Source organism: Pteropus vampyrus, unplaced genomic scaffold, assembly GCF_000151845.1.
Source record: "Pteropus vampyrus isolate Shadow unplaced genomic scaffold, Pvam_2.0 Scaffold432, whole genome shotgun sequence".
Lineage (NCBI taxonomy): Eukaryota > Metazoa > Chordata > Mammalia > Chiroptera > Pteropodidae > Pteropus > Pteropus vampyrus.
In genome coordinates, this window is record NW_011889213.1 from 859708 (window position 1) to 882138 (window position 22431).

The 22431-nt window shown below is 48.5% G+C and overlaps 1 protein-coding gene and 1 pseudogene across 1 annotated transcript; both read right to left on the reverse strand.

Annotated features, from left to right (window-relative positions):
• Positions 1-62: 62 nt before the first annotated feature.
• On the reverse strand, positions 63-21183 carry TTC25 (tetratricopeptide repeat domain 25). Its single transcript, XM_011381235.2, has 12 exons — positions 20949-21183; positions 19105-19236; positions 18707-18857; positions 17962-18023; positions 17489-17654; positions 15687-15911; positions 15308-15515; positions 10622-10708; positions 9230-9426; positions 5660-5760; positions 3077-3161; positions 63-801 (listed from the first exon to the last, which is right to left on the reverse strand). Exons 1-12 carry the CDS (start codon positions 21060-21062, stop codon positions 257-259), a joined length of 2073 nt encoding a protein of 690 aa, XP_011379537.1. The 5' UTR covers positions 21063-21183; the 3' UTR covers positions 63-256.
• On the reverse strand, positions 17197-17315 carry LOC111732180 (annotated as a pseudogene).
• Positions 21184-22431: the final 1248 nt, after the last annotated feature.

A 22431-nucleotide genomic window follows, 5' to 3' on the forward strand; every position in this document is an offset into this window, starting at 1 on the left:
ACTCATTCTCTAAGGGTCTTTTGAGAATAAGTGGGGGCGAGGAGACAAAATGACAGACTCAGTGTTTGTAGGAGTGAAAGACACATATATTTAAAGGGAGAACAGTAACAGAAAGAGGCAGAGATGATCTGTGGAGCCCCAGCCACATTTTTTCCTATTAAAAAATCTCAACTTGAAAGTCTAGTTTACTAAAATCCCCAGGGTCCCTGCGAACACCAGTGTCCCGATCCTAATAGCTAAGCTACTCACAGTGGCTTCATTCATCTTCTTTTTCACCTTTTTCAATTTTTTCAGCATTTTCTGTTTTCATTTCTCCTATTTCTCCCAATTCTGTTTTCCCCAGTTCTTCCGACTCTCTTCTGCCGGCTTCTGTAAGTCTCTCCTTTAGTCCCTCTGATTCCCTTCCACCTAAATCTTCTAAGAGTTTTTGGTCCAGTTCTGAAGGCCTCCTGTAAATTTCTCTTGATTCCCTTCTGCTCACTTCTGGGAGTTTCCTTCCTGCTTCTCCCGATCTTATGCCTAATTCTCCAGACAGTTTCTTGTGAACATCTGAATCTTTCCCCATGGCTCCCAGTTCTCTTTTCCTTAAGGAGCTGACTTTTTCTTTGACTTCTCTCTGCCTCTCTTCTTGTCCACTCTCTATGATCGTCAGAGCTTCATTAGACAACTCGTCTTCTGTATCTTTCTCACTCTCAGTTTGCCTTCTTTCCCAATGCTTCATCACCTTCTCAGGTCCGTCTCTCCCTCTTCTCATTGTCTCCCTTGCCATCACAGCTGTATTATCCAATGCAGCAGCCTCTTCTGAAAAACAAAAGAAAGGAGTGAAGAAAGGTAAGAGTTTGTCCAGCTCTGGGCCTGGGTGAACCGCAGCCCGTGGGGGCCTGTGCTTCTAAGAGAAGCGCCTCTTTCCAAAAGGAGAGAAAGGGAATCATCCATTACTGAGTGCCAGCCCTCCCTGTTCCAGGCATCGTGTGAGCTGCACAGATTATACCATTCAGTTGTCTTGAAAAGTACATAGTGCTTGCAGTCAAGGGACCTGAGATTGATAAAGAGAAATCATACCCCATGTTCACACTGCAAATAAATAAATGCAGAGCCAGAATTTGAACCTAGGACAATCTGCCCCCAGAGCACATTCTCTTTCCCTACAAGAAATAGCATAGGTGCTGGTAAAAGACAGAAGGGGTCTTTTCTCCAGCAGCCTCATTCTGCGTTTCCCTTTGTCCCTGGGAAGCACATTCATCATTTGTTGGGAGGATCCCTGTAAAAATATGAGCAGTCTGCTAGCAGTAAGTTCAGCTGGAGAGCTATTTTACAGCCAGAGGGACCCTTGCTCCCTGTTTTTACCAGCTACAGAGAAAAGTCACCAATCCCCTCCTGAGTCACCCCTATGTTCTCTTCCTGGAAACCCCTGATCTCTAAGGTGCCTACAGGGGCTCCTAGTTCACACCTGGGAAGAGACCGCCATTTGGCGGTGAAGACATATGCAATGCTGCCGCCTGCTGTTATGGAAGGGAAGTGCCTCCCAGCACATGGCTTGCCAAGGTTGGGGAGGGTGATATGAGGAAGGCTGCTTGGAGCATCTGCCGTTTCCTAGCTGTGTCCCTTAATCTCTATTGCTCCTGTGGCTTCTGAAAGCAGCTGCATGGTCATGTGAGACAAAGGCAGAGCCTCTCTCTGAGAGTATCTGTCCACCATGTGGTAGGTGCAGGATAATAAGGAGCCGCTCAGGTGCCCATAAACCACACACTCAGTTCCTGTTACTGTGCCTGGATCTGAGAGGGCTTTGGCCTTGGTGCCTGGGGAGGGTATGTCCTTTTGGGTGCACGGAGTCCCAGCTCTGGCTCCCTTTCATTGCGGTACAGCTGGGGGAGGGCACCACTGAAGGGCAGACAGAGGCTGTCTTGTCACCAGGAACAGCATAGAACTGTGGGAAAAGCCTGGGTTCTTGAGCCAGGCTGCCCAAGACAGAAAACCACTGTGGGACTTTAACCCTTCTGCTTCTGTGTTATCCATAAAATCAAGTGAATAATAATACTTTGCTTTTGAGGGATCCAATAAGTCAGTACGTATAAAGTCCTGAGAAGAGTGCCTGGTTCATGGGAAGATCAGCTTCTCTTACCACCCATTCCCTCTTGGGCCATCCCTGCTGACTCAGTGAGGGTTAGGGTCCCAGCTAGAGCTTCCTCCTCTCCCCTCACTTCCTTCAGAGAGCCTGGAGTGGGGGAGGGGCTTCAAAGTCCTCTTACTCCCTGAGGCCTTGGGAGAGTCTGATATGGTATATCCATCCTAGCCCCCGGCCCCACCCCTGCCCTATCTATACTGGCTCCAAAGAGCAGGGCCTCTGCCGCAGGAGATGATGTGGGATGTGGCTCCGAGTCAGACTGCTGTGTGGGCCGGGCAGATCATTCAACCTCACCCAGCCTCCACTGCCCCCCAAACAGTACCTACCTCCTAGGGTGGGGAGGACTGAATGAGATCATCCTGTCTGATGCTTCACTCAGTGCCTGGCACATAGGAAGAGCCCCAAAAGTATAAGTTACTGTCATTCCACCTCTGTCTTTGCTTCTACTATTCCCTGCCAGAAATGCTCTCCTCTTCCACCTCAGACCTGGAAAAGCCTTGGGCGCCTCTTGGAGCCTGAAGCAGAGGCCTTCGCTCGTGCTCACAGCAGAGCAGTTCTCTGGTTTAGTGCTGGCCTGCAGGAGCCCACCCCACAGACAACAGTCTGGCTTTCCCACTGGGCCGTGGGCTCCTCCAGGGCAGGGACTGCGTGCCTGTCTCCCCCAGATCATATACCTTTCTGCATGACAAGTGTTCATCAAATATTTGATGAATTAATTGAAGAAATGCAGGAGTGGGCTCTCAGGGCAGACAGCCTGGGCTCAGACCTCAGCCTGAGGGGGGCTGGATCCCCTCCCTCTCCTGCTGCTGGAGGCACTGAAATCAGAATGTGTGGTAGACAGTGCTAAGCCCTGGGCCTGGAGAAGCAAGGGGAAAATGCAGCTGGGACTGACAAGAGAGAAAGCGCAGGGAGAATTATAAAGCTACCCTCTCAAGGGCTCTAGGAACCTACCTTTCTCTTTCTTTACTTTGATCAAGTCCCTGTAGTTCGTTTTCTTCAGCTCACCAATGATGCCCTTGTTGGCATCGTCCAAAGCCTGTGGTGGTAGAAGAGCCAGTATACTCTCCACATCCCTCTTTGGGCACCTCACCTCCCCTTTCACCCAAGTCCCCACCCCAGCAGACAGGGCTCTGCACTAACCCTGCCCTTTCCTTTGCTCCAGGCTCCTCTGAAGGCTTCTGCCTAGAGGTTAGTTGATATTCTAGGGACCCCGAATTACTCAGGCTAAGCGATATGAAATACATGACTGCAGGGAACTCAAACTGCATTTCCCTTGTGCTTAGCATGTATTTGGGAGGTGTGTCTGTCTATTAAATTCTACCTTTTTTACCTAAAGCTGCTTTTGGCTTTAGCCAATGCAAAGACAGTACAAGGCCCTAAGCACACAGCAAGGCAACAAGCCACAAAGGGAACCCAGACACACACCTGGGTTTGGGGAGCTGGGGGCGGGCCTGCCTTCAGAGGGGCCTCCGGGGGGCCTGCAGCTTCCCCGGGGGTCCTAAAACTCATCCTGTGCATATCTTGAGGGCAGTCTCTGCCTTCTTCCTGTGACTTACATGGGGTGGAGCACCAGTAGGCACTCGGAACCATCTACTGAACAACCACCAGGCTTGCATCCCTGTATACTTTCCTGCCTGGAGATGCCAATCCAGAAGGGTGAAAGGTCAGGGACCTGGTCCCATGAGGAGTTACTTAGGGCTCTGGGACAATTTGGCTTGACAGGCACTTCTCTCTACCTATTAACCTTTCAAGATCCTGCCCAGCCTTCAAGCGACCTCAAACCCTCCATAATGGGAAAGCCCAGCCCTGCCTCCCACTGGGCCTCTCTCACTCTGAATCCTCTGGTCCCTACTGCACTAGTTGTGAACAAGTGGTTTTTGTTTTAACCTTCCTGCTGACACCAAAGTTCCTGAGGGCCAGGATCACAGTTGTCACCTTTCGGCTGGACAGCCCAGGCTGACTCGTGGTCAGCAAATATTCACTGAATTTAGTTGCTATGCTATCTCTCCAAATATTTGTAGAGTGACCGTGTGGAAGAGGATTAAATGGGAGAGCCCGCAAGTGTGAACCGAAGAAGGGGAGTGCTTTGCCTCTGGAGGCCAGATTTAAAGGCAAGGTGCACATTTGAAAAGCCGACTTCCTCCACAAGGAAAGAAGACAGCAGTGTGCTCGGCCTCAGCTGCCCTGGGCTGGGTGAAAGCAGGGCATGGACTGCCACATGGCGGGGTCTCTTGGGAGTGATTTCTCCACCACGACAGGGAAAGAATAGCCTCACCATGGTCCCCACAAACCACGAGATTGCCCCCTAAAAATCTGAGTGGGTCAGGTGGCTCCTCTACTATCCTAGCCCTTTAAGTCCAAGCTGGTCTATCGACTGTCTGGGGTTCTTTGCCCCTAACCCTCTGTCATTGTGACCCAGCCCTTGGATCCAGGCCAGGATCTCTTTTCTGTCTCCCACAGCCTATAAGACCCTGCCGTCCTTGTCCTTCAAAGCCAGCATGAGGCCCACCTCCAACTGGAGCATCCTTGAGGTGTCACTTCTCAGGGTTCCTGCTCCCTGTTCTGAATGTCTACTGCACCTCTAGTGTGGTTCCTGAGGCCATGCCTCTCATACTGCCCCCAAGTTATACAGTCTGGCCCCTCTCAACCACGGGGCAAGCTCCCGAGGATGAGGGCCCTGTTTGATTCACTCCAGCAGATGCTTACTGGGGTCTAGCCATGTGCTGGTGGTGGCTCTGAGATTTAGACATGGAACAGCTTGCGGGACAGCAATCCAGTCGGCAGCAGGAGTTGAGGTGACCAGGAGACTCATGCTTTAGCTGCCTGCATATCTGTGAGGTCAGTGTGCTGACCCTGCTGAGCATCTGCCTGGAGAGGCTCTGGAAGCAGTGGCTTCACCTCTGTTCTCTGCCTTCTGAAGCTTATAGTCTAGGTCAGCACCATCCAACAGAAACTTCTGCAACAATGGGGGTTCTCGAGATCTGCACTGCATGGTACCCACAAGCCACAGGCAGCTAAGGAGCACTAAAAACGTGGCTAGTGTGACTGAGAAACAGAATTTTAAATTGTACTTACTTTCAATTCATTGAAATCTAAATGGCTGCACAGGGCCAGCGGCTGTTTATTGAGCAGTGAGGGTGAGTGAGGCAATCATACTGTATTTCTTGCTGTCTCCTGAAGGAGGCAGCATTTTTCAAGCTGCAAATCCTAAAATCAATTTAGGTCTCAACGAGCATTAAATAAAATTTCAAAAACTAAAATAGAACAGGAAATATCAGCATACATAGCAAAGGTAAGTATGTTTTCTAAAACTTTCATTGCTAGTTTTTTTTTTCAAATAAAAATATGCGTATTGGGTTGCTATATAAACCGATGGCAGCAGTCAACATTTGAAATCCACTGCCCTACCTAGCCTGTGCCCTGCAGGTGGTGGGTGATCATGTTTGCAGAATGGCCAACTGGAAAGGCTAAGGGCCCGAGGCGCCGCCCGCCCCACTCCCCACAGCCAGGGCCCAGCTTGGGACAAAGGCTCACACTGATGATGGCCTGCTGTGCCTCGTTGTTGTGGACAAGCTTCGCCCTCTCCAGGGCCTTCTCAAAGTTGTTCACAGCCGACTCGAAGTCTCTCAGCTTCACTGGAGAGCAAGGGAAGACACAGCACAAGTAGAGGTGACATTGTACATTGCACGACTGGGTTGCCCTAAAGATACCACACTCCCTCAGGAGCCCCCAGCCAGCCCAGCCACTCCCAGGGTCAGTTAGAAGCTTGTGTGAGCTGGATAGAGTCAGCCCCAGGCCTCAGGCAGCATCATGGAGCTGCCCAGCGCCACCCTTTCCATCACATTCTTGGGCTGTCTCCCCACTAAGGACAGAACCTGGGAACCTGAGCCTTAGACCTTAGGCTGTTCAAAGGGGTCGACGAGGGAAGGGAGACTGCACACACATATGTCTCCAAGGCAGGGGGACAACTCCATCTTTCCTCATCTTTAGGTTGTTCCAGGAGAGGAAATGTTTGCTAAAATGTTCTAAGAATGCTGGTAAGACCAAACAAAATATGGAAGGGCTGGATGGTGCAGTGGCTGGAGCCTCAGCTCTCTTGAGCTCAACTCCCAGAGCAATCCGAAGCTAGACATGAGGTGGCTCCTCCAAGCTTCACCCATGCCACCAATCAGTGCTGGAGCCGGCACTGGAATGATGGACTGTCCTTGAAAAGAGCTTAATTTCAGGAAGAAAGGAGAAAAGTACTCATTAGCCAGGGTCTGGGAACCCTACATTTCAGCTTCTTCACACACCACTGCTTTCTCTTATAATTGAATATACCCAAGATCTACCCGCCTCCCAAAAACTGCCTTGGGATCGATCCATGGGGAAAGGAGGGCCTCGTGTCCACAAGTTAAACTGCCGAAGGCTGCTCCATTGGAAAAGTGATTCGAATGTAATTCTGAAAGTAGGCGTATACATTTTTTTTCAAACACATTTAAAAAGAAAGACCCCTCTGAATGCACATCGGTGTCATTCGGACACTGCAGGTCTGCAGAGGAGTCATAATGCTTATTCAAGAGAGTAAAACATTAAAGACTATTCTTTTCATTTTAATGAATCTTTTAAGATAACCCAAAGTTATCTCGATTCTGGGAGCTGTTTTCCTCTTCTTTCTCCACTCTGTGCAAATCTGTGGAGAGCAGCTTGTAAACTGATAAGGTCTTTGCAGTCTGCAGGGCAATCAAGGGTTTCCTCGCCTCTGCAAACTCCTTCTAAGAACAAGATAGTACGAATGTAGGTGCAGGCAGACAAACAACCTGAAGGTCATGATAGGATACATTGTCATGCCTAAGGGAAACTGCTTATGCCAACTATTGTACGTTCTTGTATAAAAGCAGCTTGCAAAAATAAAACGGCGCCATCGTCCACCATCAGTGGACAGTGGACCTCCTGATCCCAGCTGTCTGTCTTCTTTCTTTTCTTCATCTCCCACCGTTCCCACTCAGGTATATTTTCCAGAGCTGTGCTGGACGTGGCAGGATTTACCACTTGCTGGATGTGGCACAAATCCACGCATTTATGCCTACATTTTTGTTGAGCCCAATAGGCTTTTCCAAGGCCTGTAACTGTTCCTCATCACTGTTAGAGACACTTATGGGAAGCTGACGAGAGGCTAGAGAGGAAGAGATGAGTGCTACTGAGTCCTGATCTCAGTGCTTGCATGCTTAAGTATTACCTTTTATCTTCACACCAACCTATAGGTAGATACCATAATCATGCCTATTTACAGAAGATGAAACTGAGGCACAGAGTGGCACTTGCCCAAGAAACCTGAGCCAGGAGGGCCCAGAGCCCAAGTTCTGTCTGCTAGGCTGTGCTTCCTCTAGAACCCAGTGACTCCCAGGCTACTGCATTTGATTTTTTTTTAACCCCACAGCAGGGACACTGAGACTGCCAGTGAGTAGACTGGTTTTCCCGAGGCCTTCAGGGTGTAATAAGTCTTCAGGTGGACTCGGGATAACGTCGACCCTGAGGGGTACATCTCGTCTCCCCTTCGGCTTATACAATGCCATCCTAAGAACAAGAAAGACTTCTAGGAAAAGCCACAGTAATCTTGTCTGCGATTTAGGTTTAAAGCTTTCAGTGGTTTTCTCTATGCTTTCAGGAATCTATGATTTGTAACGAGGCCCATGAGGCCTGCGGATCTGGTCCTTCGCCAGCCTCCTCCCTCCAGACTGCCCTGGTCTCCAGGAGCTCCAGGTGACACTGGTCTCCTTCAGCTTCTAAAATCAGCTCAACTCAGGCCCACCTTCCTAAATGCTGTTCCTTTGTATGGAAAACTCTGTTTTCGGCTCTTAAAAGAGCTAGTGCCTTCTCATCTTTAAAGCTTCTGTTTAAAAGTGACTTACTCAGACAGGAGAGCAGGAAACTGTTAACAGTTTTGCCCCCTACTATATGCCCAGAAGGCACCAAGTGAGTATTTGTGGTATGAGTAAATGAATGAATGATTATGCCCCTGATCATTATACCCAGGCACATTTCCTCCTTCACTGGGGGTCAGCTGTGTACTCGGGACAGCGGCAGCTTGGCACCGCGATCAAGAGCCTGGGCTCTGGGACGTAGTTCCACAGTGTAGCAGTTAGCACGTCTGCTTTACACGCAGAAGGTCCTCGGTTCGTGCCCCAGTGGAGCCACGGTCCATGGTCTACGGCCACGCCACCCTGAACAAGCCCGATGTCTGATCTCGGAAGCTAAGTAGGGTTGAAGCTTAGTATTTGGATGGGAGACCACCTAGGCAGACCAGGTGCTGTAGGTATAAATAATAATAATAATGATAAAGAAAGGGCCTGAGCTCTGGAGTCAGACAGAACTGGGTTCTAGTCCTGGCTCCCTCACTTATCAGCCTATGACCCGAAGCCATTTCCTTTTTAACACTGTATTATGAAATATTCCAAAAATACACAAAAGTAGAAGGAATAGTATAAGGAACCCCCATTACTCTTCATCCAGCTTCAAAAATTATCAAAATATTGCCAGTCTTGTTTCATCTATTTCTCCTCATTCCTTGCTCGTTTTTCAAACAACTTGATTGAGATGTAATTCACATATTATAAAATGTACCCATTTCTAAGTATATAGTTCAATGATTTTTATGTATAGAGTTGTGCAATGATCACCATAACCCAGCTTTAGAACATGTCGATCACTCCAGAAAGTTCTCTTGTGTGACCTGGGGCAATCTGCTGAACCGCTCAGTGCCTCAGTTTCCCCATCTATGAAATGAGGACAATAATGCCTACATCATTGGCTTGCAGGGTAATTAAATACAAGAATGCCAGGGTAAAGAGTCCCAAGGCAAGAAGAAGTGGCATTGTTTTGACGATAACATGGTGCTGTGCTGGTCTGCAGCTGAGTTCCCCACGGGCAGGGGCCGCTCTCAGGGCTCCCCAAGCCCTGACTGAGCTTAGCCCAAAGTAGGCACTTACCATGTGCTGGTCAGAATGGGAGTTGATCCCCACTGAGAATGAGAATGCATCTGGGCCGCGGCGCACTGGGATGGTAAGCTCAGCCCTCAGGACTCCCAGCCTGGGCGTGGCCCAGGTGTCTTCTTTGAGCCCATACCTTGCGCCTGTGCCACCAGAACACTGGCATTCAGCTGCCACTCAATGTCCCCTTCTTCTTCTGCGCACTGCTGGGACTTCTCTCCGTAATTCTGAGCCTGCCAGGCCTGGTCCAGCTCCAAGTAGCAGCGACCGATCTCATGGAACAGCCAGGTCTTCTCCAAGGTGGTTTTTGCCAGAGGGATCTTTTCCTCCCACCTGAGGACATGAAAAACCAGATCAGCTTCAACCCCACACTTAGCCACAGGAGGTCGAGGCCCATTACTGGGTGGTAGAATAAAAACTGTTCTCTAACTCAGTTCTTTTAGATACAGGGGTGGAGCTAAGAAGCGTTGACATTTTTTAAAACTACCAAAGCTATTTTGGAACACCTATGGGATCAAATTTGATATAATTGAAAATAAGGTTTATGAAATAGGATTTGAACAACATATAAATAATATTTAAGAATATTATGAAGAAATGTTATAAGAGAAAACCAACACAGAAAAATGACTGGAATGAAAAAAACAAAATATCAATAAAACTAAGAGTAGGATTAGAATTAGCACTTGTCTTTTGGTGGTGGGACTGAATAATTTTTCTTCTACTTTTCTGTATTTTCCAAATTAATATTTTAATAATAAGCACCTATTTACTATAAAACTTTTTATTATAAAAAGATACTAATGGCCAGGCAAACTCTCATATTCCTCTGTCTTTTGGCACTTGGACACCAGGGATGATTCAGAAAACCAAATGAAGTGTAGCAGAGGTGAACAAGTCTATTTCAATCAAGAGATGAGAGCTGGAAGGACAATTTACCTCTGTACTAAGTAGCCCAAGGAGCCGGCTCTTCCAGTGCAGGCCCTCCCCCTAGTCTCCCTGGGGCTGAATCACCACCCCCACCCCTCCACCCCGTTGGAGTAGGTCACTAGCTCCAGCAGTTGGGCCACCTGGGGAGTTCAGGCCCCATTGACCCCATTTGACCAGCAGAGTCACAGAATAGTGTCATAAGAGGTCTCAGACTCAATTGGTCTGACAGTTCCTGAACTAGCCCAAGATAAGGATCACCTGGAGTAGTTGTTGAAAACAGATCCCCGAGCTCCAATCTGAACTGTAGAATCAAAATTTCAAGGGAAAAAGTCCAGTAATTCACATGCCTAACAAATGCTGCAGGTGACTGTTATCACTGAGACATTTTGAGAACATGCTGATTCTGGTGAATTAAGTAATTCAGCTGATAAGCCGCAGAGTTTACAAAGTGGCTTGCCCAAGGTCACCTAGCAGAGTCAGGAGCCAAACTCTGTCTTCTAATGCTTCTTTGCCTGGCATCCTGGCCCCAGGCTGGGAGTTAGGTGTGAAAGTGGGAAGTCCTGCCCCCAAGGTAAAGGGGCAGTGCTAGGTTACTCACGTGTCAATGGCTTGCTGGAATTTCCCAACTCTAGCAAAAACTCTGCCAATGTTGTCAAGGGCTCTCGACTTGGCATCAGGAAGGTCACTGTGGGGAAGAATCATGACAATTTGTTCACTAGAAATCCACCATTCTAGGCACTGTGAAAAAAGAAAAAAAGTCAGACAGGGGCCCTGGCCTTGGAGACTCAGGGTCTAGTTCCAGGGACATACCCAGGTTGGCAAGGCTGACACACACTGGCCCTCTCATGCTCATGAACTAGGGTAAGCATTATTGGGACATTTCTGGAGGATGATTAGTCAACAGCTTGCAAATATGTTCCTTTGATTTAGTAATTTCCCTTTTAGAAATTTACCCCAAGAAGATAATGTGACAGGAATGCACTTTAAAGCAATCTAAACATTATCAGTGCCTTAACACTGGCAATTTTTGTGTATGAAAAAAACGTCCCTGATATATTAAGTTAAAAAGTCGGATGATAGGAGTGTATACTATGTGTATTGCTCCAGAATAAATACGTGGGCCTGAAGCATGAAGTTGTCCTTCCGGCTTTGAAAATGGAGGAAGAGGCCAGGAGCCAAGGACGGCCATGAATGCAACTCAAGAAGCTGAAAAAGGCAAGGAAACAGATTCTGCCCTAGCACCTCTGGAGGGAGTGCAGCACCTCGATTTTCGCCCAGTGAAACTGCCATCAGACTTCTAACCGCCAGACTTCTAACTATAAGAAAATAAAAGTGTGTTTGTTTTAAACCACCAAAAAATAAGTAAATAAGTAAAAAGTGGGCATTTTTAAAAGAAGTAGAGAGAGAGAAGGTAAGTCTAACTATTAATGGTGATCACCCAAGAGAAATGAGAGTATGAGGGAAACTTTTAATTTACCCACATCATTTAAATTTTGTACAGTGTTCATGTGTCTCTGGGAAAGAGTGAGAGATTTCCATATAGAAAAAGACCATTGCACCCCCTACATTAATTATTTACCATTGCCATATGAACAGTCTTATCTCTTAAAAATTACCATCTTCCGAACAAATAAAACAAGAAAACCTTCCCCAATTCCAGACCTCTCGACGAAAACCTCTCTCATTCTCTCCCTTCCCATTTCCTTTGCACCCCTAAAGACCCTGCAGCCCAGAGGCTTCCATGTCTCCCATGAAACTCTCCTCTAATCCAGCCTCCCCACGTGGCCAGCCTGTCTTCCTAAAATGCAAACCTGATCAAGCCATTCCTCTACCCACAGAGCTACTCACACACACCTGTGGAGTCTCACTGCAGCACTGTTTGCATGGCAGAAGTGGGGCAGCCTAAGCGCCCACAAAGATGTAGTGACACAGATTCCTGTGTGAGCTGAAATACCTTTCTATGCAGCCATTCAAAGAATGAGACCCTTCCCAAGACACATTCTTCAAAAAACAAAACAGAGAAGTGAGTTGTTTTCGTTTTTAAAACCCTATGTACAGACGTATATAAATATGTAGGTAAATACCCTGAAAAGGGACCAGAAGGACACACATCTCAGCGCAGTCCCAGGGAAGTGAAGGGAGTGACTTTCGAAGTCTGCGCTCAGCTCCACAGGGTTGTGAATCAAGTACAGCACTGTGGTGCTTGCCTAAAATCAAACTCACTGGCCCCTTGTACCTTCAGGCTAATGCCCTTCCTCCTCAGAGTGGCATCAGGTCCACCTACTCCCCACGGGTCCTGACCCCCAGCCCTGCCACACTACCTGCAGTTCCCCAAATCCTCCAGCTCTGCCAGGTCCCTCTGCCTAGGGTGTCCTTCTCCCGCTCCCTAATCCCCCTTGCTGACTCTCCTGTCCTCTCCAAATCTTCCTCAGCTCCCAGAAGTGCTCCCGCCTGCCTTTTTCCTTAGGCCCCTTGGTCATACTTCGCACTCTCTGCTCTCACGCACCTGCACCTCTGATGTCAGTTTCCCCTTCCAAAGTGGGTGCTCTGTTATGGTGTAATGAATGAATGAAAAGTGATAATGTTATTCATAACAACAACAGGTAATAAGATAATCGCAATGAGAAAGTGGGCAATCAAATCATCTATAGAATATTTGGAGAAAGAAATGAGAGCTGGGATCATTCAAGAAGCTACTTAGACAAGTTGAGATTTGAACTGCGCCTCCAAGGATGATAGGCTTTTTGCGGGGGGTGGGCAGAGAGGGAGGCTCGTGGCTAATTAGAGTGACCAACTCGCAAGCAAGAAGGGAGGCAGGCCTGTTTGTGGATCTTAAAAAGGAACTAACTTTGTTTAAGGAACGCCTTTGTTTATTTAGCCACTTAGCATACATTTATTACATGTTCACTTGTGGCAGGTGCTGGGAGAACGGGCATATAAGATAGTTCTGTCCAGAGTCCAGAGTCTAACAGGGCAAACAGGATATATGTGGAGTATGGAGCGGGAGCACCGAGGAGGGATTTCTATCACTGCTTAGGAGCATGAAAGGCTTTACTTATTTAAATTTTGAAGGATGGGTAGGATGGAGTTGATGAAGAAAGGGCTGGGGAAAGAGGAGGTAGTCCCGTTTAGGGACTAGCAGGAGCAGAGCCACAAGGTGTTGGCTGGGGCACGGATACCTATGGGCCTAGAGAGAGCTGGGTCAAGAGAAACCGGGACGAGTCAGGTCAGGAAAGGAGGCAGAACTGCACTTGAATTTTATCTTGACCAAGGGTTTGTTTTCCACAGAAGGGCTGGCTCAGTTGCAGGAAATGCAGGTCAGAGAAAACAAGCAAGAAGTGAGGAGGGTCTGGACTGAGCCACGGGAGGGAAGCAGAAGGGAAGGTGCTCCAGGAGATGGACAGGAGGAGGCATGGACAGGACATGGGTGGGCTGGGCATGAGCAGTGAGGGGAGAGAGGCATCTGGAAGGCCACCTTGGCTCCTTGGGGACTGAGTGGCCAGCAATGCCATCCCCATGGATAGAGCAAGAGGTATGGGATGCAGATAAGGGATTCCACTTTGGACATGTTAAATTTGGGGTTCTGGTGGAACATCCAAGCGGAAATGTCTTGGAATTAGTTGGATACGCAGGCCTGGGGCTCAGAAGTCTGGAGTCTGGCCAGAAGTAAAGATGTACATGCCTTTAGGGCATATGATATAATTGGATCCAAAGTGCTGCGTATATGTATCGGATTTGATCCTCATAAAACCCGTGAGTTGGTATTATGATGCCATCCCTAGAGATGAGGAAACTGAGAAGGTAAGCGATTTAGTCAAATCCACACAGCTTATGAATGCCAGAGCCAGAAGTCAAAGTCAGGTGTCTCCACAGCTGGTTGTTTGTTGGCTTGTCTTCTACTTCCAGAATAGCCAATGAGTAATACTCCTGCTTGGCATGGTAGAGGCAGATGGGAAATGAACTGGAAATAAACAGCATGCAGAGCTCGGATGAGTGAGAAGGAGAGGACATGAGGCAGGAGTGTTCAGGAAATCCAGTTTGACCTGAACGGAGGACTGACATCAGAGGGCTGTGCAGAACGAGGTTCAGAGAGGGCCTTGAGTGTCAAGCAAAGGCATTTGGTTTCAACCTGAAGGCAACACGGGGCCAAGGCCTGTTGGTCAGCAGGGGAAGGAGGGTTGATAGATAAAAAGCAGTGCATCATGAGGGTGATGTGTGGGAGTAGCTGAAGGCAGAGAGAGCCAAGAGCCTACCTGTGAGTGGAAACGGGAAGAAGGGAGATGGAAAGAGGCTCAGAACCGTGGACAAGTAGGAACCGGGCAAGAGAAAGTCACAAATGACTCCAAAGTTTCAAACCAGATGCCCAGAAAGCCATGGTACCTCTGAGAGTGGGCCATCAAGTTTGGAACGAGCTGGTTCCTGGGAGAACTGATATTACTGTTATTATGGATACCCAGCAATGTCCTGAGGTCCTTACGTGCACTCTGCATGCCATCCTCCCTCCCACCCTATCAGGTGGAGCTGTTATTATAGCCATCTGACAGAAGAGACGTTGAAGCCAAGAGAGACCAAATGCCTTGCCCGAGGTCCCACGGCTGGTAAGTACAATTCTGAACCCCAGATGGGCTGGGCTCCAGAGCCTAGGCAGTTGGTAAGCATATGGTTTCCAAGGCCCTGATGGATCTAAGCCCTGCCCACTTGGTCCAGCCTCTTCTTGGCCATTCTTCCTCTGGCAATACTCTGTGCTCTCCAGCCTTCGGTTTCCTCCCATCTGTCTCAGGGCCTTCCCACAGGCCAAGCGTGTTTGCCAATGCCCAGTCATGTCCTCCTGGGATATACTTCTCAGAGTACTGGGTCCTATACTTTTCCTTTATGATACTTATCATAGTACTGATTGACTAGCTATGTTACTTTTGCCTTGACACCTGCAGGGTGTCTGGTTACTGTTGTGTTTCTAATGCTAGCAGCATCTGGCACATCTGGGGTTGAGGAGTGCCTCTCAAGATGGTGTAAGAATAAAAATTTCCCTAAGAGCCAGATGACTGGAGACTGTTTGGAGTCTGGAGCTGCCCTCCTCTTTGTGGCAAAAAAAGCCGACAGTCCTGCCCCTTACCCTCAGTCGTGGGCGGGGGACTCCTCCCTCTGTGGGATCTACCTTAGGCATGCAAGGCAGAAAATGAGAGCTCAGCCACCAGCAGCCCTGGCAAAAGGCTGAGATTTAGCCCCAGCCCCACTCCTCTGCAGGCCCCTGGGCCTTGGCTGCTCGGCCTCCCCAGGCACTCACTATTCCTTGGCAATCTCGAGGTCCTTTCTATGACTCTGCAGTGCTGCTACCATCTGCCCCAGCTCAATCTGGGCGTTCCCTATGCAGCTGTACAGGTTTCCAACCAGTTCGTCCTTGTTGGGCACCTCATCTTTGTTCCATTCCAGCACCTTCTTCAGCACTTTCTCAGCTTTCTGAAGACTCCCTTCAGCACTGCCGCTGGTCAGCACTGAGAAGGAAAAGAGGGGACGTGGAGGTGGAAGCAGCTTCCTCATGGCTGATGGGAGAACCTCCCTCCCCCATACGACCATCCACAGTCCAGGGAAGCCAAGGGCTCAGGCTTCTCTGTTGCTCCCTCCCCACCTGGAAAAGACCCCACCCCTCTGAGAACACCACCCACACATGTCAATGTCCTCTAGGCTCTTGAGGATGTAACGGGCTGTCTGCGAGGGACGGCGTTTGCGGTCCCGCAGCCATTTCTCTTGCATTAGCTTCCGGTCACGCTCCCTGGCATAGATGGGCTTCTGCTGCCTCCAGAAGTTACTGCGGGTATCCAGGTAGTTGATGCCCGTCATGATGAGGTCCTCCACAGTCAGACCATACTTGATGGTGCCTTTAGTCAGGTCTGTGGAGAAGAATAAGAGGAGGAACCAAACAGGACAGATGTGGAAGGGAGCTACCTCCTCTTGGCTTGGAGTCCCTGCTGTGGGGTACCCTTGTGGGCATTCTGCCTCGAGTTGTGGAAACAGTGAGGAAAGCGAGAGCACATGGGTGACAGAGTGGTCTGTCTGGGCCCAGATGAGGCCAGAACCCCATGGTTTCAGGCACTCCCATGATACAGAGCTTAGTTCATAGGTCACTTATGGCAAAATATGAGGAGCTAACAGAAGAGGCAGCTGGTGAATAGCTCCCAGCCTTCAGAGCTCCCCCATTTCAAGCTGTGTCCCCAGGGAAGACAAAGTCTACATGCATGACCTGGCCCAGGCTGCCAGGGCCATGTGATTCCCCAGGGTCTGTGCAAGCTGGGAGCTGGAGCGGTGTGTCCAAGTGCTGCCCTCTGCCTGAACAGAGATTAGAGCTGATAGCAAAGCTTCAAGGCCACCTGGGGCAATGGTCAGGCCAGTCCTTCCCTCCACAGAAGCTCCTTTGCGGGGAGGGAAGCGTCCAGGCCTGTTTCAGAAACGTACCAGCGGTGAAGCTGCCCGTGACACAGACCTGCAGGGAATCCTGCAGATGACTTTGGAAGTCAGTTATAGAGAAAAGACATTTGATTCAAGGATGACCCCTCCTCAGGTTTATCAGCTAATGGCAATACTCCCAACCCTCATGCTTATGCGAGGCATTCATTTCAAGGCTCCATCCTATTTCCTGTCACTGCCAGCACAGTGTGATGGAAAGAATGTTGGACCAGAGGTGAGGAGGCCTGGGCTCTGGTGTCAACTCCACCCTTAACTTGCTAGTCACCTTGGACAAGTTATTCCCCATTCAGGGCCTCTTTCCTTATCTATAAAAGGAGATAGAACGGATGAGATTCAGAACATTCTAGCACTAGCGTCCTAGGATTCTCCTTGTAGTGCCTCCTAGCTGAATTTTTCTGTCCTTTGTACAGATCGATGGCTCAGGGGATGCCCCTTCAGGGACCGCGATGGTAGAGGAACCCAAATCTCTGGTGTTCCCTCCCAAGGTTCCATGTGCTTAAGAGCACTGATTCTGAAATTGAACTTGCTGAATTCAAATCTGAAAGTTATGTCACTGCTTCCCTACACATGACCTTCGGTGACCTTCGGTGATTTACTTAACCTTTCTTTTTCTTTCTTTTTTTGGGGGGGGAGGGCACGAGGCAACCCTTGGTTGACCTCACAGATTGCAAGGACCTTGTCAGCTGACAATCCCTTATTTTTTATTTTTGACGCCTATAGCACCTGGTCTTCCTAGGTGGTCTCCTATCCAAGTACTAACCAGACCCGACTCTGCTTAGCTTTTGAGATCAGATGAGATCCGGCTTGTTCAGGGTGGCATGGCCATAGACTACTTAACCTTTCTGCACCTCAGTTTCCTCATCTGAAGAAATGCTAGTAAAACCCGTCCATAGGAACATGTCAGCTAATATTATATGACAGGCTCTGCCCCTGCCTTGTGCATTGAGCATCCACCCAAGATTCCTCTTGCTCCATTCCCTGTTGCAAACAAAGTGTCTGAAACCTTCGTCCAATAGGAGCTTCTCCAGATACTCCTTGTCCACGTAGAGCTCTCCCAGGAGCTGGCGGACAGTCCTCTCACTCTTGAATGAGCCTTTCCGCTTGGACTCTCTCTTGGGGTGGTGTAAAAGCTGTCTCACAGGATGAAGCTTCTGCAGGGCTTTCATATTCTGGGAAGATAGAGCAACACTTGACAGAACTTCAGCAGGGAACATAGAGAACCCAGCCAGGGCCCCGGAGTCTGTGATCCCAGACTCCTCCTCCAGGACCTCCCTGTGGGCCGAGACTCAAGGATCATGTCTGGTCCAGGAATAGCTAGACTCCCAAGGCCCCTCTAAAGCTAGAGCAGAATCTCATGGCTGCTTGTGATGGGCAGGAGCTAGTCGCTCCCAGGCAAGAGAGCCACTAAGACTTGTGCACCTCATGCACATGTGGCCTCTTATCTTAGAGGGGTGGCATCAGAACCAGGACCCTTACCTCAGCCTGCTTGCTTAAGAAGGAGAGGTCCCCTTTGTTCTCCAGCTTAATCGAAGAAGGACCTGCAAGAAACTTGGACTCAGGTCGGCCAGGCCCCTGGTATGACCTATCACATATTTTTACGCGGAAATGGCTGCCTTTGGCAGAAGGATGGTGCGGGTTGTTGCAAAGCTGGCTCTGAGCCAGGCTGGCAGGCGAATGATACACGGTGTTTGTTGTTATTCTCTTGCAGCAGCTAGGCAGTTCCCACTAGTTGAAGGCAGCAAGATTTCCAAATAAGGGGAGCTCTCCATTTCATGCCGTTTCCATACTCTGCTGCTCACACTGGTAAGCTCTTGCTCTCCTTCCTCCTCCTCCCTGCCATTGAGCTGATGGGTAAGGCCAGCCCTTGGTGCACAGGTGGTAAGGGAGAAAGCCAGAGACTAGAGAAGACTAGGCTCAAGATTCCATTCTACCCTATGACACCAGGCCAAAAATAGGCCTCCTCATCTGGCTTGGGGTGAGTGATACGGTCCTTCTCATCCGGCTCTAGGAGAACAAGACACTGCAGTGCAGTAGATCGGGGACTCGTCCTCCTAGTGGACAGTTCCTAATCTTCAACGAGATTAGCAGCAGCCAAATCTAAGCATGAGATGCCCTGCAAGTCTCCTGGTGGTTGCTCACCCTAGGCACCTCAGGCCTTCCTCCAAACCTAAGGATTCCAAGAGACTTGCTGAATAAGGCCATAGTCCCCATGATCACTCACTTCCCACTGAGTTGTTGATAGCTTCCTGGGCTTTCTGAATTCCAACTTTGAATTCCCGATCAGGCCGCAGCTTATAGCCTCGATGATAGAACACCAAGGCAAACTCAAAGTCTCCCATGGTGTACAGGGTCTCGGCCTTTTGTAAAATCCCCTGAAATGAGAGGAAGTCAAATCAAGGTGGACAAGCAAGGCCTTACAGGACTCAGATGTGGTGGAACAGAGGGTCCTGGGTTGAGGATCAAGGTTGGGATACAGGGGCAGGGAGATAGGCAAATGACCTATGAAGAGAAAATGGCAAAAGACTCTAGGTAGTCTGGCTGGTTCTTCTACCACTTCTAACCAGAGGCTGCTGCAGACAATGGCAGTGGTGAAAGCGAGATTGAGTCCTCCACCCATACCTTGCAGAAAGTTGGGTCACACTGGAGTGAAGCTTCAGCATCTTTCAGGGATTTCTCCAACTCTCCCATCTTCAGGAAGCACTTGGAGCGGGCAACCAGGCAGTTCTTATCCCCATTCTGAAGATGAAGAGCCTGAGAAAGGAACCACTCAGGTTGACAGGTACCACGCAGGGCAAGGTAGAAGCTGGATTGGAAATAGCAGTCCAAACCCCACTGCCAGAGTGTCAAGAGGACTCCTCGGGGCAGCAAACCGGTCTTTGGATCTTATCAGACCAAAAGCCGGACAATATCGATCTTTGCTTAGTCAACTTGATTATCTGCAAGTGGCTCTTCTTGAACAAGGTCCTATCACAAGCTATTGTGGAAGCCACTAGTTGAGATGTGAGAATATACTACTCTGTAGTTATACTGAATCCCCCGCCCCCCACCCCTGCAAGTGTCTGGGATTCCTCCAGTCCACTCAGACAATAGAATCTTAGGATGTTTGGTGCTTACCAAATTCATCCACAAATCTGAAATGGCTGCACAGTACCCTCAAAATACATTCTGAAGGCTAACAAAATGGATTTTAGGACAATCTACAACTTGAGTTATCCATTCTACTAGCCCTGTTTTAATATAGCTGATTGAGAATGAATCACTGCTTCAGGGGATTAAAATGAAAATGCCAGCAAAACTGAAACTGTGATTTCGGCCCGAAAGTCGGAGCAGAATGCTTCCTCTACTTTCCATGTCCTCTCTTTTTCTGTTTGAGATCATTACCATAGTCTGTGGAGTACTGTCCTTCCTGAGGCATCAGACTGTATCTGCCCCTTGATAAGACCTTCCTTCTTTTCCAGGAAGAGGAAGTAGCTACTTTCTTTCGTGGAAAAAGGCCACTTCTCACCCAAAGCTATCTTCCCTCCAAGGCAGAAGCTCTCTGCCTGAGCTTCTCCAGGATGAAACATGATCCTGAAAGAGGAGAATGGTGGGAGCGGGGCTCCTGAACTGAGTTATTGGCCATCTGGTCAATTATTTCCGGTTTTAGGGTTTGGTTGGTGATCAAAGGGATAAGAGATTCTGGGTAGCAGTTGAGAAGCGTGATTTCAGGGAGTCCAGGGACTGGTTAGAGGGCTATTCTGCCACTCCATTTGGAATAAGAAGTAGGCTATTTCTTGTAAAAGAAATTGTCATAAGAACATCTAATCGTTTACTTATGAGGTAGTATCCTCTGGTGGTTAGCAACTCAGCACTGGAATCTGAGTGCCTGAGGTTGAATCCTTCCTCTGCCGCTTGCTAGTTCAATGATCTTGGACATGTTACTCGACTTCTTTATCAGTTTCCTTATCTGTAAAATGGAGTAACAATAGTACCTCCCCTATAGGCTTGTACTGTAGTTAGCCGTATGCCTGGTATCCTAAAACAGCACTCAATCCCTTTAGGGTGGTGTGGAGTAATTTATACTAAGATTATGTGTAAAAATGTTAGTTATTTGCTGACCACCTTCCATGAGCAACTGTGTGCCAGAGACTTCACTTCTGCAAGAAGTCTCCCAGCCAATCTCCTGGCCAACGGTGGCAAATTGAGACTGCTCTGTAGAAGGAGGCCAGTCAATCACGAAACATTTGAGTAAAAAAGTAGAAGAGGTCACTGTTAACTATAGAATGCTTATTAAGAATCAGGCAGAACGTAAGTGGGAATTGGTAGAAAATGGCTCAGCAGGGGCTTATCAGTCACGGTGGAGCATCAATCAGGAGCAAACGAATAACAGAAACAATGGGGTCCTCCAGGCATCATCAGGGCCTCGGCGTTATCAGTAATCTAAAGCGGTGATCGGTGATTGATAGGTTCAGAGTGCGACTCACGTTGCTGAAGCTATGGGCGGCTTTGGAGAACTCCCCGCAGAGATAGAGCCGCTCGCCCTCTGCCATGTAAGAGGAAAAGGTGCTTCGCAAGCCCTCATTTTCTGGGTCCGACATGATGACGGAATTCGCAGATGCCGAAGCGGACCAAGGGAGGGAAAGAAGCCAGAAACCCTCTGTCTAGTTTGTGGAAGCCACGTCTCTTAGCAACCGGGAGACGTGCGCTACTTCCGGTCCCGCCCCTCGCTCTTGCAGGGCTTAAGTCGTGGGGACAAGTGCCGCCGGCGTGCGCAGGCACCCGTGCTTCTGCGCACCGGACGGGGGAGTGATTAGCGCGTGTCCGGTAAGTGTAAGACGGCCTCGCTTCACAGTGTTCGCTATTGCATCTTCCATCGGTTTCCTCTGTAGTTGAATCGTGTCCAGAATTTACAGCCAGGAAAATAGGAAAAGGATTGGAGGCAAAATTCCAAATAGGGATAAAGGCATACGTGGCAAGGATATGTGCACCGCGTGTACCGCCTTCCGGGGGAGAGAGCACTGGGCTAGGAGTGGGAGTAGTACTAGGGCAGTCTCTAAATGCGTGACCCGGCGGCTGGCACGTAAGGGCTCTGAGCCTTTAATTTTCCGCCTGCCAAGGGAACGTGCAGATACTAAAACATTACGGATGTGAGAGTTTGCATGAGACAACGTGCAAAATAAAGTTGAATTCAACCATTAATTTAACACATTTATTGAGCCCCTGCTAGTGGCAGGCCTGGATCAATACCTTTCCTTGACATTCTTCCCTATTCTTCCCTCCTCATCCCCCACAAAAAAGAAAAGATGGACTAGGTTCTTCTAGGTTCTAACAAATACCCTGCCTTTGCTACATTATTTTTATTTTTATGTTATTTATTTATTTATTGCTACATTATTTTTAAAACGTGAACTCCCAACGCGAATGAGATTGTGACCTATATACTAAAGCTGCTTGCAGAAGTGAAGTCTGGCACACAGTTGCTCATGGAAGGTGGTCAGTAAATAACTAACATTATTATACATAATTTTAGTATACCAGGCATACCACTAAGTACAATACAAGCCTATGGGCGAGGTACCGTTATTACTTGATTTTACAGATAAGGAAAATTTTTACCGATAAATAAAGAGGTTGAGTAACAGGCCCAGGATCACGGAACTAGCAAGTGGCAGAGGAAGGAGTCAACCCCAGGCCCTCAGACTCCAGTGCCTAGGAGAACTTGTATTAACCTCCTATTTCCAGAATTCAACTGTCTGGCACATAGTAGGAGCTAAATAAATCATTGGTTTGAATAGTAAAAAGGTATCCTAAATACACACACAATGAGTAAATGAAAAATTTGGGAAATCTAAATAAGATCAGTGGATTGGGTCAGTGTGAATTTTTGGTTGTGTCGTTCTAAAGTTTTTCAAGATATTACCATTGGAGTAAACCGGGTAAAAAGTACATGGGATCTCTCTGTATTTT

What these genes read in the sequence shown, in the direction of transcription:
- TTC25 (XM_011381235.2), bottom strand. Translation starts at nt 21,062, where the DNA reads ATGTCGGACCCAGAAAATGAGGGCTTGCGAAGCACCTTTTCCTCTTAC. An exon ending in CCGCCCATAGCTTCAGCAAC is followed by an intron (nt 19,237 to 20,948) that starts GTGAGTCGCACT and finishes TTCCTTTCTCAG; the next exon opens with GCTCTTCATCTTCAGAATGG. An exon ending in TATCAACAACTCAGTGGGAA is followed by an intron (nt 18,024 to 18,706) that starts GTGAGTGATCAT and finishes AGTTTCTTGCAG; the next exon opens with GTCCTTCTTCGATTAAGCTG.